A 16467-nucleotide genomic window follows, 5' to 3' on the forward strand; every position below is an offset into this window, starting at 1 on the left:
TGGTCACCGTTAATGACATTAGCTTTTTTTAAATCCCAGATTTATTTAATTAACCAAATTTAAATTCCCCAGCTGCCACGGTGGGATTTAAACTCATTGTCCAGGCCTCTGGGTTACTAGACCAGTAATATAAGCACAATGCTACTGTACCCCTTATAGATTAGATTAGAAAAATGAAAGGTGTATAATAATGAGGTCAGTAGCAGGGTTTGTTATAATGGCAAGCTTGTGGCAGGAGGTTTGAGTGGGGAATGGTATGTGCGAGAGCCCTAAAAAGCAGAAACATTATAATAAAGAGTTGACCCATGATCTCTTCCTCATCTCCAGCACAAACCTTCAACCCTCATACTGGAAGGCAGTGCTGGGTCTATACACGCAGTTGAATCTCACCTACCCACAGACACAGAGCCGACTGATCGATCGCATCTTGATAAACCCTCACTACAACAAGCGGACTAAGGACAGCGACATCGCCTTGATGCACCTGGTGTCTGCGGTGAATTACACAGGTACCTCTGCTGCGTTTGAGAGCTGACACGGCAGCCTTTGAGGGATTTATTGGCATTGACTTGGGACGATGTAGAGGGTGCTTTGCCATGCATTGATTCTAACCACAGCAGTATGGAGGGAGCACTACATTGCTTCAGTCCAAATTCAATAACCTTACATGTTAGCCTTGGCTCAGTGGTTGCACTCTCACCTCTGAGGTAGAAGGTCGTGGGTTCAAACCCGACACGCAAGACTTGAGCTCATAACCTAGACTGGCACTCTCAGTGCGGTACTGGGGGAGCGCTGTAGTGTCGGAGGTGCCATCTTTCGGATGAAACGTTAAACCGATGTTAAATCTGCACTCTCAGGCAGACATAAAAGAAAGGCCATTGCTTATTTCATAGATAGGAAGGGGAGTTCTCCCAGGTGTCCCGGGCCAATATTTATTCACTGACCAACACCATCAAAACAGATTAACCGGTCTGTCGACTATGGCACAGATTTGAAAACTGGTTGCTCACCCTCTACATTACAACATGTGACCACACTTCAAGAGTCCTTCATTGGCTGTAAAGCGCTTCGGGACGTTCGGTGGCCATGAAAGGCGCTATATAAATGCAAGTCTTTCTTTCTCTAGCGTGCTGCTGGAGGGATGGACTTAAAGAGGCGGGTGAAGAACACATTTTAAACAAGACATTTGCGAGTTGAAATGAGGTTCGAGATCCCTTGAAGATGTGATGACTATCAAATTGGTCAGCAACATCAGGCAGCATTGGCAATCCTCACGTCGGCTGTTACAACATGTGGTGAAACTGTCTGTACAAGTTTACAACACTTTGACACTCAGTTCTGCCCCTCACAGCAGTTAAGGAATCATTCTGACTCCTCGCTGTTGCTCAATTAATCAAGTACCGGTAAAGCTGTTGATATCCCCCCCCCGCCCCCCCCCCCCCCCCCCCCGTCAGTTCAGGAGAGCAGTGTGCGGTTGCTAACAAGTTGGCATGTTTATTTTTCAGAATATGTCCAACCCGCCTGCCTCCCGGACCGGAAGCAAGAGTTCTCACCGGGGATGAGCTGCTACATTGCCGGCTGGGGCACAGTGATGCAAGATGGTACGTTCGAATGGTGCTACGCATGAGGGGAGCCTGGGCGGGGAGTTAGATGAAGTCTTTATTACTAGGGGGAATCAAGGAGTATGGCGAGAAAGCAGGAATGGGGTACTGAAGTTGCATGTTCAGACATGAACTCATTGAATGGCGGTGCAGGCTAGAAGGGCCGAATGGCCTACTCCTGCACCTATTTTCTATGTTTCTATGTTTCTATGTTTGGTTGGGAGTTCCATCCTTGAGGATTAGGGATGACAGCTCTAGTTTAGGATTGATAATTCTCTAGGATTGTCCTGGAGTCTCCAGGAATGAAAGATTAATCGGCAGGACACGCGGGAGAAAATAATTCACTGGTGCATGAGTAGGCAGCTGTGGCTCAGTGTGTAGCACGCTCGCTTCTGGGTCAGAAGGTTGTGGGTTTAAGTACCACTCTAGAGACTTTAGCACAAAAATCTAGGCTGACACTCCCAGTGCAGTGCTGAGGGAGTGCTGCATTGTCGGAGGTGCTTTCTTTCAGAGATGTTAAATTGAGGCCCCATTTGCCTTCTCAAGTGGTCATAAAAGATCCCATCGCACTATTTCGAAGAGCAGGGGAGTTCCCCCCGGTGTTCTGGCTAATATTTTATCCCTCAATCAACATCGCTAAAAACAGATTAGCTGGTCATTATCATATTGCTGTTTGTGGGAGCTTGCTGTGCACAAATTGGCTGCTGCGTTTCCCACTGTACAACAGTGACCAAACTTCAAAAGTACTTTATTGGCTGCAAAGCGCTTTGAGACGTCCGGTGGTTGTGAAAGGCACTATATAAATCCACGGGCTGGGTTTTGAGAAGTTTGCGATTGGGTTTTCGCCGTGATTTGGCCCTCCACGGCGAAAACCCGGTCGGGGTCCTCGGCTCATTGTTTGCGGCGGTGATGGGATGTACCGTCGGGGATAGGTGCGCCGACGTGTAACGCCGCGGATTGCATTAACGTCGGACTTTCGGTACCCTCCCAACCCGTACACCGCGTACAGAATAGCAACGGGTCAAACCTATCGGTGCAGCCCTGCCAACAGCGGTAAGTATGAAAACCTGCAAAAAAAGGTAAGTTAAAGTCTTTATTTTACATTTTTTATTCCGTGATTCGATCGTTAAGGGTCTTGTAAATGTATTTTGGAATTTTTTTTCCTCCTCCCAAGGACTAAAGGTGCCGAAACTTGTGTTTTTGTGCCGCGAATCCTCGTGCAACACCCCCCTTAACAATGCGCCTCGGTGCAAATGCAAAACCCGAAGTCCGGTCTAAAAACGGTAGCGCACCGAAAACAGCAAGTTTCACGTATCGCTGCCGTTTTCGCCGAAAAAACCCCGAAGGCTGAAAATCCGGCCCCAAGTCTTTCTTGCTTTCTAAAAAAAATGGTGTTTTTAAAGTGTTCTTTGAACGCTTTTGTCCATGAGTTATAAAAACAGCAGATATGTGGGAAAAAAAGGCTGTTTGGTTGACAGTCAAGAATTATCCAATCGGGTCATCAAGGCACGTCAGATTATCTGTGAGGTGCTGGCTGTATAGGGCTCTCTTAGCTGGGTCTTTAAGTGCCCCGGCATTAACTTTTTTGGAGCACTGCTTCTGCTGTCCCCTCCGCTTTGGGGCTATGTTAATGTTGATGATGGATCGGATTAGGTGGTGGTTTGTCCAGCAGTCGTCAGCTCCTGTCATGGCGCAGGTGATGCGCACATCCTTGCGATCCCTGGCTCGGACGATGACATAGTCCAGCAGATGCCAGTGTTTGGAGCGAGGGTGTTGCCACGATGCCTTGTATTTGTCCCTCTGGTGGAACAGGGTGTTGGTGATGAGGAGTTCATGTTCTAGACATTTTGTCAGGCGTAGGGTACCACTGGAGTTGGCTTTCCCTACCCCCTCTCTGCCAATCACGCCTCCCCAGAGGGCTGTGACTTTGCCGACCCTGGCATTGAAGTCACCCAGGAGGATCAATTTGTCACCTGTGGGGATGCGGGACAAGGATGTCTCGAGGTTGGAATAAAAACCCTCTTTAGCCTCATCCGTTGCATCAAGTGTAGGGGCGTACGCACTGATGACTGTGGCGCATTGGTGCATCTCTCTCATCTGGAGGGAGGAGAGCATGCCGGGAGATCTCAGAGATGCAGCGATTGTGACCATTTTTTTTAAAAGGGGACAAGTCCAACTGCGGCAACTACAGGGGAATCTCCCTGCTATCAGCCACTGGGAAAGCTGTCGCCCGAGTTCTCCTCAACCATCTTCTCCCTGTGGCCGAGGAGTTCCTCCCGGAATCACAGTGCGTATTTTGTCCCCTACGGGGCACAACAGACATGATCTTTGCAGCATGACAGGAAAAATGCAGGGAGCAGCGCCAGCCCTTATACATGGCCTTTTTTGATCTTACAAAGGCCTTTGATACTGTCAACCGTGAGGGTCTATGGAGCGTTCTCCTCTGTTCCGAATGCCCCCAAAAGTTTGTCAACATCCGTCGCCTGCTTCACGATGACATGCAGGCCGTGATCCTTACCAACGGATCCATTACAGACCCAATCCACGTCCAGACCGGGGTCAAACAGGGTTGCGTCATTGCCCCAACCCTCTTCTCAATCTTCCTCGCTGCCATGCTCCACCTGACAGTCAACAAGCTCCGTGCTGGAGTGAAACTAAACTACAGAACCAGTGGGAAGCTGTTTAAAGTACACTGCCTCCAGTCCAGATCCAAGATCACCCCAACCTCTGTCGTTGAGCTGCAGTACGCGGACGACGCCTGCGTCCGAGCACATTCAGAGGCTGAACTCCAGGATATAGTCAATGTCATGTATGTAACTACAATGTAACACCACTGTATTACTGTATACACTCAACCTAGATGCACACCTTGACCGCAGGAGGTGAACTTGTGGGAGACACTCCTTACCTGATCACACAGGTATATAAAGGGAGGTCCCACGCAGGGTCATGACTTCTGGAGTCCTGTAATAAAGAGCTAAGGTCACAGAGTGGCCTTGTCCCTGGAATGTGCCTCGTGTGGTTTCATGCTGTTGAGTAAGGACTTTACATTGGCGACGAGAAACAGGAATTCACAACCCACGAGAATGGCCACCGGTAGCGCAGAGGAACGGTACTGTGTTGGGGAAGACTGGGACGATTTTGTCGAGAGGCTTCAGCAGAGCTTTGTTACGAAAGACTGGCTGGGGGATGCAGCGACCGACAAGCGACGGGCTCATCTCCTGACCAGCTGCGGACCAAAGACTTACGCGCTCTTGAAGGACTTACTGGCAGCCGAAAAGCCGTCGGACAAAACCTTTTGAAGAGCTTAGAAAATTAATCGGGGAGCACCTCAAACCGGCGAGCAGCACACACATGGCTCGACACAGATTCTACACCCACCGACGTCGTGAAGGACAGAGCATACCAGACTTTGTGGCCGGACCCCCGGCATTTGGCCAGCCTCTGTAAGTTCACAGACGCCTGCAGGGGGGAGATGCTAAGAGACTTCTTTGTCGAGGGTATCGGTCATGTGGGAATTTTTCGCAAGTTAATTGAGACCAAGGATTTGTCCTTGGAAGCAACGGCGTTGTTAGCTCAAACTTTCATGGCGGGGGAGGAAGAGACGAAAATGATTTACGCGCGCAATTCTGCCTCTAACGCGGCGAGGGATCAGGGAGTCAACATCATCAATACTAAAACCGAGCCCCGCAGGCAGGCAGGGGCAGTCCGACACTCCCCAGGCAGCAATAGACCCCAGAGCAGGACCTCAACAGAGACAATGGCAGGCTGAACGGACGTTCACGCCATCACAGTGGACAATGCGGCCCGGGATGGGGCCATTGACACCACTAATAGGGTACTTAAGAGCAGTCAAAAGAACAGTCAGCACGGAATGCCTGGCCATAGTCCCTTTGTTCCCAACAATGGAAACTTTAACTCATACTGGAGGTGTGGGGGTAAACACTCAGCTAGATCTTGCAGATTTCAACAGTTTGTCTGCAGAAACTGCAATCTCAGTGGCCATTTAGCTCGAATGTGCAGAAAGCCTGCAACCAGACTAATATATGAGGCAGATGGACCAGAAGAGGGTTCTGTGAGGCAGGATGACTTTTGGGGCAAATCGATGGACGCCGAGGTTCAGCGGGTCCATGCGACGAATATTCACAGTTCATACACCAAAACGCCACCAATGATGATGAGGGTTTTGTTGAACGGTATCCCAGTACGCATGGAGCTGGACATTGGGGCCAGCCAGTCACTCATGGGCGTTCAGCAATTTGTGAAGCAATGGCCACTCAAAGCCAGTCGACCCAAATTAGAATGTATTGAGACACAATTACGGACTTACACTAAATAAATCATTCCAGTGCTAGGCAGTGCAATGATGGCTGTCACACACAATGGGTTAGTGAACTGGCTGCCACTCTGGATTGTCCCGGGCAATGGTCCCGCACTGTTGGGGAGGAGCTGGTTAGCCGAGATGAACTGGAAATGGGGGGATGTTCACACAATGTCCTCGGTGGAGCGAAGTTCGTGCTCACAAGTCCTACAACAATTCGAGTCACTATTCCAACCGTGCGTCGGGACTTTCAAAGACACTAAAGTAGTGATACACATCACCCCGGACGCCAGGCCAGTGCACCACAAAGCCAGAGCGGTACCGTATGTGATGCGGGAAAAAATTGAGAGCGAATTGGATCGGCTGTTGCGAGAGGGCATCATCTCACCTGTCGAATTCAGCGACTGGGCGAGCCCCACCGTTCCCGTTCTAAAAGCGGATGGTTCTGTCAGGATCTGTGGCGACTACAAGGACACCATCAATCGGGTGTCCCTACAAAACCAATACCCGCTCCCAAGATCGGAGGACCTCTTCGCCACGCTGGCAGGCGGCAAGCTGTTCACCAAGTTGTTCCTCACTTCAGCCTATATGACCCAGGAACTGGCCGACGAATCCAAACTACTGACCACCATCACCACGCACAAGGGACTGTTTGCGTATAACAGGTGCCCGTTTGGCATTCGATCAGCGGCCCCGATTTTTCAACTAAACATGGAAAGCCTGCTTAAATTCATTCCGGGAACGATCATATTCCAGGACGACATCCTCATTATGGGTCGAGACACCGAGGAACACGTCCACAACCTGGAGGAGGTTCTACGCCGACTGGACCGGGTGGGCCTGCGACTCAAGAAGTCTAAATGCATGTTCTTAGCTCCTGAGGTTGAGTTTCTGGGCAGGAGGGTTGCTGCAGATGGGATTCGGCCCACCGAATCCAAAACAGAGGCGATTCGACGAGCACCCAGGCCCTGCAACACATCGGAGTTGCGTTAATTCCTGGGACTGTTGAACTATTTCGGGAACTTTCTGCCGAACTTGAGCACGTTGTTGGAGCCGCTACACGTGCTCCTGGGTAAGGTTTGCGATTGGTTTTGGGGGGACTGTCAGGAACGGGCTTTTGATCGGACACGAAACCTACTTTGTTCAAACAAGTTGTTGACCCTGTACGACCCCTGTAAACGTTTAGTTCTGACATGTGATGCATCGTCCTATGGGGTTGGGTGCGTGTTGCAGCAGGGCAATACTGAGGGTCAACTACAACCTGTGGCTTATGCCTCCAGGTCGCTCTCTCAAGCAGAACGGGGATATGGGATGGTCGAGAAGGAAGCGCTTGCATGTGTCTATGGTGTAAAAAAAAAATGCATCAGTACCTCTTCGGTAGGAAGTTTGAATTAGAGACGGACCACAAGCCACTCACATCCCTGTTGTCAGACAGCAAGGCTATCAATGCTAATGCATCAGCTCGCATACAGCGATGGGCTCTCACGCTAGCTGCTTATGACTACTGCATCCGGCACCGGCCCGGCACTGAAAATTGCGCTGACACGCTCAGCAAGCCTCCACTAGCCACCACCGAGGGGGCAGCTGAGCAAAGTGCCGAGATGGTCATGGCTGTCGATGCCTTTGACAGTGCAGTCTCCCCCATCACAGCCCGCCAGATCAAAATCTGGACAAACAGAGATCCCCTCCTATTCTTGATTAAGAAATGTGTCCTGACTGGGGATTGGGTTCCCGCACACAGAGCATGCCCTGAGGAGGTCAGACCGTTCCACAGACGGATGGATGAGCTCTCCATCCAAGCCGATTGCATACTATGGGGAAGCCGGGTAGTCATGCCCCAGAAGGGCAGGGAGGCATTCATCAGGGAACTCCACAGCGAGCACCCAGGCATTGTGCTGATGAAGGCCTTGGCCGGTCATACGTTTGGTGGCATGGAATTGAATCAGACCTGGAACACTGTGTTCGCAGGTGCACGATGTGTGCCCAGCTGGGCAATGCCCCCAGGGAGGCCCCGCTCAGCCCATGGCCCTGGCCCACCAAGTCATGGTCACGCATTCACGTTGACTACGCGGGCCCGTTCATGGGGAAGATGTTCCTCATTGTCGTAGATGCGTACTCGAAATGGATCGAGTGCATCATCCTGAATTCATGCACGTCATCCACCACCGTGCGATCTTTGCAACCCATGGCTTGCCGGACATCTCGGTTAGTGATAATGGCCCGTGTTTCATGGGCTATAAATTCCGGGAGTTTATGTCGGGCAATGGCATCAACCAACTCAGGACTGCGCCGTTCAAGCCGGCTTCCAATGGCCAGGCTGAACGGGCAGCCCAAATCATTAAGCAAGGTATGCTCAGGATTCAAGGACCCTCCCTACAATGCCGCCTATCGCGTCTCCTGCTGGCCTATAGGTCCCGCCCGCACTCGCTCATGGGGGTCCCGCCCGCAGAGCTACTCATGAAACAGACACTCAAAACTCGGTTGTCCCTCATCCACCCAGTCCTGACCAACATAGTTGAGGGCAAGTGCAAGTCACAAAACGAGTACCATGACTGTAATTCAAGGGGGAGATGTATAGAAATAAATGATCCTGTATTCGTCCTCAATCACGCCATGGGGCCCAAATAGCTTGAGGGTACTGTAATTGACAAAGAGGGGAATAGGGTCATCGTGGTAAAACTCAACAATGGCCAGATATGCCGTAAGCATCTGGACCAAGTGACAAAAAAGGTTCAGCATAGACACGGAGGAACCTGAAGAAGACCATGAGATGGAGCTCACACCACAGTCAGCGAACGTGCAACAAGAGCCCAGACAGGCCAGAATCACCACAGGTGACAGACACTCACATCCGTGTCCAACAACCAGAGCCCCAACTGCGGCGCTCCACGAGGGAGCGCAGACCACCTGAAAGACTAAACCTATGATCCCAGTAACACTTTGGGGGGGGGGGGGAAGGTGATGTCATGTTTGTAACTACAATGTAACACAACTGTATTACTGTATACACTCAACCTAGATGCACACCTTGACCACAGGGGGTCGACTTGTGGGAGACACTCCTTACCTGATCACACAGTTATATAAAGGGAGGTCCCACGCAGGGTCATGACTTCTGGAGTCCTGTAATAAAGAGTTAAGGTCACAGAGTGGCCTTGTCCCTGGAATGTGCCTCGTGTGGTTTCATGCTGTAGAGTAAGGACTTTACAGTCAATGCATTCACTGAGCCATATGAAAGCGTGGGTCTTATGCTTAACATCCATAAGACAAAGGTCCTCCACCAGCCTGTCCCCGCTGCACAGCACTGCCCTCCAATCATCAAGATTCACGCCGCGGCCCTCGACAACGTGGACCATTTCCCATATTTCGGGAGCCTCTTATCAACAAAGGCAGACATTGATGCGGAGATTTAACACCGCCTCCAGTGCCCCAGTGCAGCCTTCGGCCGCCTGAGGAAAAGAGTGTTCGAAGACCAGGCCCTCAAATCTACCACCAAGCTCATGGTCTACAGGGCTGTAGTAATACCCGCCCTCCTGTATGGATCAGAGGCATGGACGATGTAGAGAAGGCATCTCAAGTCGCTGGAGATATATCACCAACGATGTCTCCGCAAGATCCTGTAAATCCCCTGGGAGGACAGGCGCACCAACATCAGAGTCCTCATCCAGGCTAACATCCCCAGCATTGAAGCACTGACCATACTCGATCAGCTTCGCTGGGCAGGCCACATAGTTTGCATGACAGATACAAGACTCCCTAAGCAAATGTTTTATGTGGAGCTCCTTCACTGCAAACGAGCCAAAGGTGAGCAGAGGAAACGTTACAAGGACACCCTCAAAGCCTCCCTGGTAAGGTGCGACATCACCACTGACACCTGGGAGTCCCTGGCCAAAGATCGTCCTAAGTGGAGAAAGTGCATCCGGGAGGGTGTTGAGTTCTTCGAGTCTCAATGCAAAGAGTGTGAAGAGGTCAAGCGCAGGCAGCAGAAGGAGCGTGCGGCAAACCAGCCCCACCCACCCCTTCCCTCGACGACTATCTGTCCCACCTGTGACAGACTCTGTGGCTCTCGTATTGGACTGTTCAGCCACCAAAGAACTCACTTTTCCTCGATGATCCAATCGGGTGATGAAGAGTCTGTTCGCTTTCCGATTGGTTGCTGGAAGACGGGTCGCCGCGAGGATGGATGTGTCGGATGACCAATGGGAGGGGTTGTGGGAGCGGGACGGTTAGAGGTGAGGGGTCATGTGATGAAACCTTCGGAATTAGGTTCAACCAAAGATGACAAACCCTGCTCTGATTGGACGTATTCCTGGAGGGGACACCGCATGACCTCCTGCCTCCAGCCACCCCACCCAGTCGAACAGCTTTTTTCCCCCCTCATCTCTAGTGTACAAACAAATTGAAAAATATACACTGCTTTTAATGCCCCTCTGATTTTTCTCCCGTGTTTGCTCGCGGCAGTGCCCTGGAGATTAATCTTTCATTCCCGGAGACCACAGGACAATCCTGCAGGATTAACCATGGTAACCCGATTGTGGATCCGTTCCTGTGGGTGGGACAGTCAATTTTTTATTGCCTGATTTTCCATCTTGTGTTCTCGTCGCTGGTTTAAAAAAAATGTATCTCACAAAATCCTCTAGCATCTCACCCGAAAGGTCTTCATTAATGTGTGAACCTGGACAGCAAATAACTGCAAGCTATTCAGCAGTGGGAGCCATCACAGCCAGGCCAGATCCTGTCGTTACCTGATTTATTCCTTGCCCATCTCCCTCAGCAGTTGCTGGATAATGATCAGGAGCGGAAATCTCATTTAATTTTGGCAACTTTGTGTAGTCAAGGGGCTCCAAGAACAACTGTGGCATCCCCAGTGTGGGCTTTTTTGTGGGAGTCCTAATGGGGGAGAGGTATCACATTATAAGCCTGTTAGCTTGACTTCAGCTGTTGGTAAACTACTGGAGTCTCTTACATTGGGCAAAATTACGAAGAGAATCAGAAATTAATCAGGCCAGTTTGATCATGTTTGACCATTGTTCGAAAACTCTTCAAAAAAAGTAACAGATCACATGGCTCCGGTTGGGGTGGAGTGTAGAATGTTTCAGTATAAGGGGTGTCGCAGTTGTGTCGGATGGACTGGTTGGGCCAGATGCTGTTTACCTGTCCGCCATTATTCATAGGTTTATATGTAACCTTCAGGGCTGCTGATGGAGGGCCGTGTGGCTCTTTGTCGGCCGGTGCGGACACGATGGGCCGAAATGGCCTCCTTCTGCGCTGTAAATTTCTATGTTTCTATGGTTTATTTGGATGTTCAAAAGGCATTTAATAAAGTATCACGTAACAGACTTATGGCAAAGATATAATGGAATTAAGAGGGAGGTGTGGTCATCTGGAATGGGGGTAGAACCAGACTAGAAAGATGCGGAGAGTGATACTGTATGAGGATATATTCTGGGGCCATTCTTATGTATTGTATACATAAATGATCTGCTCTTAGGAAGTGAAGGAACAATACCAGAGATTTGCTGATGACACCAAATTGGAGGGGTAGCAAACTGTGATGAGGAGTATGAGAAACAGCAGGGTGACATTGATAAGCGAGCAGGATGGGCAGTTTGGTGGCAAATGCAGTTCAACATAAACAACTGTGAAGTAATAGATTTTACAATTAAGAATAGTGGAAGGAAATACACCTAAATGGCAAGATTTTAAATGGAATAGAGGAGCAGATACACAACATTAAAGGCGATAGATTATTTCCACTGGTCCTTATACCTTTGTGAAGCATCTTGGAACACACTTTTCTATATTTAAGGCAAATACATATATATATAAATTTATCCGCGACTCCTCCGGCGCCCTCCGTCACTTTAACAGTTTCCAGTTTCCCGGCCCCAACTGTCTCCTTTTCACCATGGACGTCCAATCCCTCGACACTTCCATCCCCCACCAGGACAGCCTGAGGGCGTTCCGCTTCTTCCTCGAGCAGAGGCCCAACCAGTCCCCATCCCCCACCCTCCTCCCCCTGGCTGAACGTGTTCTCACATTGAACAACTTCTCCTTTAACTCCACTCACTTCCTCCAAATTAAAGGTGTTGCTATGGGAACCCACATGGGTCCTGGCTATGCCTGCCTTGTCATGGGATATGTGGAACATTCTTTGTTCCAGTCCTACTCGGGTCCCCTCTCTCACCTCTTTTTCCGGTACATTGATGACTGTATCGGTGCTGTTTCCTGCTCTCGCCCTGAACTAGAAAATTTCATTCACTTTGCATCCAATTTCCACCCTTCCCTCACCTTCACACGGTCCATCTCCGACTCTTCCCTTCCCTTCCTCGACTTCTCCTTCTCCATCTCTGGGATTAGGCTTTCGACCAGTATCCACTATAAGCTCACTGACTCCCACAGCTACCTGGACTGCACTTCCTCCCACCCCGAATCCTGTAAGGACCCCATTCCATTCTCCCAGTTTCTCCGTCTCCATCGATCTGCTCTGACGAAGCCACCTTTCACACTAGTGCCTATGACATGTCTTCCTTTTTCCTCAACAGAGGATTCCCCTCCACCACGGTTAACATGGCCCTCGACCGTGTCCATTTTATTTCCCTCACCTCTGCTCTCACCCCTTCCCATCCCTTTCAGAACCACGACAGGGTTCCCCTTGTCTTCACCTTTCACCCCACCAGCCTCCACGTTCAACGGATCATTCTCCGCCATTTCCGCCACCTTCAGCGTGATCCCACCACCAATCACATCCTCCCCTCCCCTCTCAGCGTTCCGAAGGGACCGCTCCCTCCGCGGCCCCCTGGTCCATTCCGCAGTCACCCCCAGCACCCCTCCCCTTCCCACGGCACCTTCCCGTGCAAGCGCAGGAGATGCAACAGCTGCCCTTTTACCCCCTCCCTTCCCACTGTCCAGGGCCCCAAATACTCCTTCCAGGTGAAACAGCGATTTACTTGTACTTCTTTCAATTACTATAGTATACTGTATTCGCTGCTCACAATGTGGTCTCCTCTACATTGGGGAGACCAGGTGTAAATTGGGTGACCGCTTTGCGGAGCACCTCCGTTCAGTCCGCAAGTGTAACCCTGAGCTTCCGCTCGCCTGTCACTTTAATTCTCCGCTCCATTCCCACTCTGACCTCTCTGTCCTCGGCCTCCTACACTGTTCCAACGAAGCTCAACGCAAGCTCGAGGAACAGCACCTCATCTTTCGTTTATCACTTTACAGCCTTCTGGACTCAACATCGAGTTCAACAATTTCAGAGTGTAACCGCTGCCCAGCTTTGGCTCCCTTTTCCCACCCCCCTCAGAGCCTGTTTCTTTCTTTTTTTCTCCTTGTCTCTAATGGCAGCTGGTCATTATCCCATCATTCACACCCTATCTCGACTAATGTTTTTCTAACTCCTGGCATTACCATTTGAATCTGGGCCATCATCCTTTTTGTCTCTCTAATCTCTCCTGCCTTCCACCCTATCACAGACCTTCCCTTTTGTTCTTTCTTCCCCTCCCCCTTTCAGTGCTTGTTAAGAATCTGCTCTTTTCGAACACTCTCCAGTTCTGACGAAGGGTCATCGACCCGAAATGTTAACTCTGCCTCCTCTCCACAGATGCTGCCTGACCTGCTGAGATTTCCAGCAGTTTCTGTTTTTATTCCAGATTCCAGCAGTATTTTGCTTTCATATAAATATATATATATATATATATGATATATATATATATAAATTCAAATTATTTCTTTCAGAGGTACGACATCTAAATATGTAAAATATGCAAGTCTTTGTTGTTGAGAGGGCAAAAAAATAGATTATTGTAACAATAATTAAAGGGGAAGTCAGAAAATCTTTCTTTGTCTAGAAGCTGGTTAGAATATGGAATTCACTTCCACAAACCATTGTTGAGGCAATATCCAAAATACTCTTAAACGAAATTGGACAGTTGCTTGAAATAAAGGAGCATTAAAGACTATAAGGAGTGCGCAGGAGAGCGGGATTAGACTAGATGGAGGGAAACCATTTGGGGGGCCGCGTAGACTATTCCTGTGCTGTAACATTCTACGATTCTATAAATGTAGAGAAACCTTTGATTGCTTTCCCTCCCCATCCTTTGTATTTAGTCTTTCTCTCACTCTTTCCACCCAGGGCCACCAGCAAGTGTCCTGAGGGAGGCGGAGATCCCTCTGGTAGCCAATCAAAAGTGTCAGGAGCAGTTGCCGCAGTATAACATTACGAGGAACATGATGTGCGCCGGTTATGAAGAAGGAGGTGTGGACACGTGCCAGGTAAACCAACCCAACACTACCCCCTGTACTAATATCACAAATACAGAAGATTGTTCAGAACTACCAGGTGTAAAAATTTGCCAGTTCAGCTGAAAATGTCTTCAAAGCATATCTATCGTCGTGTGTTGAAGTGGTTAGCGGTTGGGTTTTCAACCAAAGGATCCCTGGTTAAAACCCGCTCAAATGCAATAAAATTCCTTTGTTTGCATCCTACTGTAAACCAAGTCCTCATTTACAAATTCCAACCCCAACCCTACCTCTGAAAACCTCCTCCAACCCTACAAGCCAGCTCTCACTTTCTAATCTTCTGGCTCAATTGGCAACAATCTTGGCCCTGAGTCAGAAGGTTCTGGATTCAAGGATTTCAGTACAGAATCTAGACTGACATTTCAGTGCAGTACCGAGGGATTGCTGCACTGCCAGAGATCCTGACCCTGGAATAAGATGTCAAACCGAGTCCTGTCTGCCTGCCCTTCAAGTGGACATTAAAGATCCCCTCCCTATAGTCAAAGAGTAGGAAGCTCTCCCACTATTCTGGCCATAGTTCCTCCTTCTATCAAAACACCACCAAAATCAGTTCTTGCTATCTGCAAAATGGCTGCCAAGTTTACCTACATAACAGTTCTCACTCTCTTCAAATCAAATTCATTGTATGTGAAGCATTTCAAGATCTTTAAGAACATAAGAAATAGGAGCAGGAGTAGGCCATTTGGCCCCTCGAGCCATTCAATAAGATCATGGCTGATCTGATCATGGACTCAGTTCCACTTCCCTGCCCGCTCTCCATAACCCTTTACTCCCTTATCACTCAAAAATCTGTCTATCTCCGCCTTAAATATATTCAATGACCCAGCCTCCACAGCTCTCTGGGGCAGAGAATTCCACAGATTTACAACCCTCTGAGAGAAGAATATCCTCCTCATCTCAGTTTTAAATGGGCGGCCCCTTATTCTGAGACTATGTCCCCTAGTTTTAGTTTCCCTTATGGGTGGAAATATCCTCTCTGCATCCACCTCTCATTATCTTATATGTTTCTATAAGATCACCTCTCATTCTTCTGAACTCCAATGTGTATAGGCCCAACCTATTCAACCTATCCTCATAAGTCACCCCCTCATCTCCGGAATCAACCTGGTGAACCTTCTCTGAACAGCCTCCAATGCACATATATCCTTCCTTAAACACAGAGACCAAAACTGCATGCAGTACTCCAGGTGTGGCCTCACTGGATTCCACTGATGGGGCAGACTAGAACTAGAGGGTATAATCTTAGAATAAGGGGCTGCCCATTTAAAACTGAGATGAGGAGGATTTTTTTCTCTCAGAGGGTTGTAAATCTGTGGTAGTCGCTGCATCAGAGAGCTGTGGAAGCTGGGATATTGAATAAATTTAAGACAGAGGTAGACAGTTTCTTAACCGATCAGGGATTAAGGGGTTATGGGGAGCGGGCAGGGAAGTGGATCTGAGTCCATGATCGGATCAGCCATGATCGTATTAAATGGCGGAGCAGGCTCGAGGGGCAGGATGGCCTACTCCTGCTCCTATTTCTTATGTTCTTATGTTATGTTCTCACCAATACCCTGTACAGTTGTAGCAGGACTTCTCTGCTTTTATACTCTATTCCCCTTGCAATAAAGGCCAACATTCCATTTGACAGATGTGACAAGGCAATATGTGCATTTTAATTTCTGCTGTTTGTATTTAGGGAGATTCTGGAGGCCCTCTCGTCTGTAAACAAGACAGTCAGTGGTTTCTGGCTGGTGTGACCTCGTTCGGCCACGGATGCGGGCTGCCTCACAGTGCGGGGGTTTACGCACGTGTCACTGAATTCGTGGATTGGATACAGGAGTTTCTCCTTTACGCCACTCTTTGAACGTAGTGGCCAAGTTGAGAGCTCGCTTTAACACCGAGGGGTTTAATTTTCTCTGGTGATGTACCGGTGAATGTGATCACATAAAGGCCCCCTGTGTCCTATTTTAATAACCTGGGTTGTTTTAAACGGGTTAAAATAGTGCAGAAAGGAATTTTACATGAATGCGATAAACAGTCCATTACTGGTGGAAATTAAATCTCAGTGTTGGACATGCACCAGTTATTTTTAAAGATCTGGTTAATGGAAACTACCTTGGAATAGATTGATATTAAATTAGTGAATTTTATAGTTTAATGGGAAATTAAAACATGTGTTCATACAAATTGCTGCTTTATGGAGATTTTACAAAGGGAACCATCTGTACAGTCCATTCAAGATGTGATTACTGCTCTCTTCCA

The 16467-nt window shown here is 48.9% G+C and overlaps 1 protein-coding gene across 1 annotated transcript in view; it reads left to right on the forward strand.

Moving 5' to 3' along the window:
• The window catches only part of tmprss15 (transmembrane serine protease 15), a gene marked incomplete at its 5' end in the record, with an annotated part of 92091 nt that extends 76022 nt beyond the window's left edge, over positions 1-16069 (forward strand). The window contains 4 exons of the mRNA XM_070892673.1: positions 328-509; positions 1506-1601; positions 14057-14196; positions 15902-16069. Coding sequence (XP_070748774.1) covers positions 328-509; positions 1506-1601; positions 14057-14196; positions 15902-16069 — 586 coding nt within the window. The remainder of the gene's footprint in view (positions 1-327; positions 510-1505; positions 1602-14056; positions 14197-15901) is intronic.
• Between the last annotated feature and the right edge of the window lie 398 nt (positions 16070-16467).

Source organism: Pristiophorus japonicus, chromosome 11, assembly GCF_044704955.1.
Source record: "Pristiophorus japonicus isolate sPriJap1 chromosome 11, sPriJap1.hap1, whole genome shotgun sequence".
NCBI classification, from domain to species: Eukaryota; Metazoa; Chordata; class Chondrichthyes; family Pristiophoridae; genus Pristiophorus; species Pristiophorus japonicus.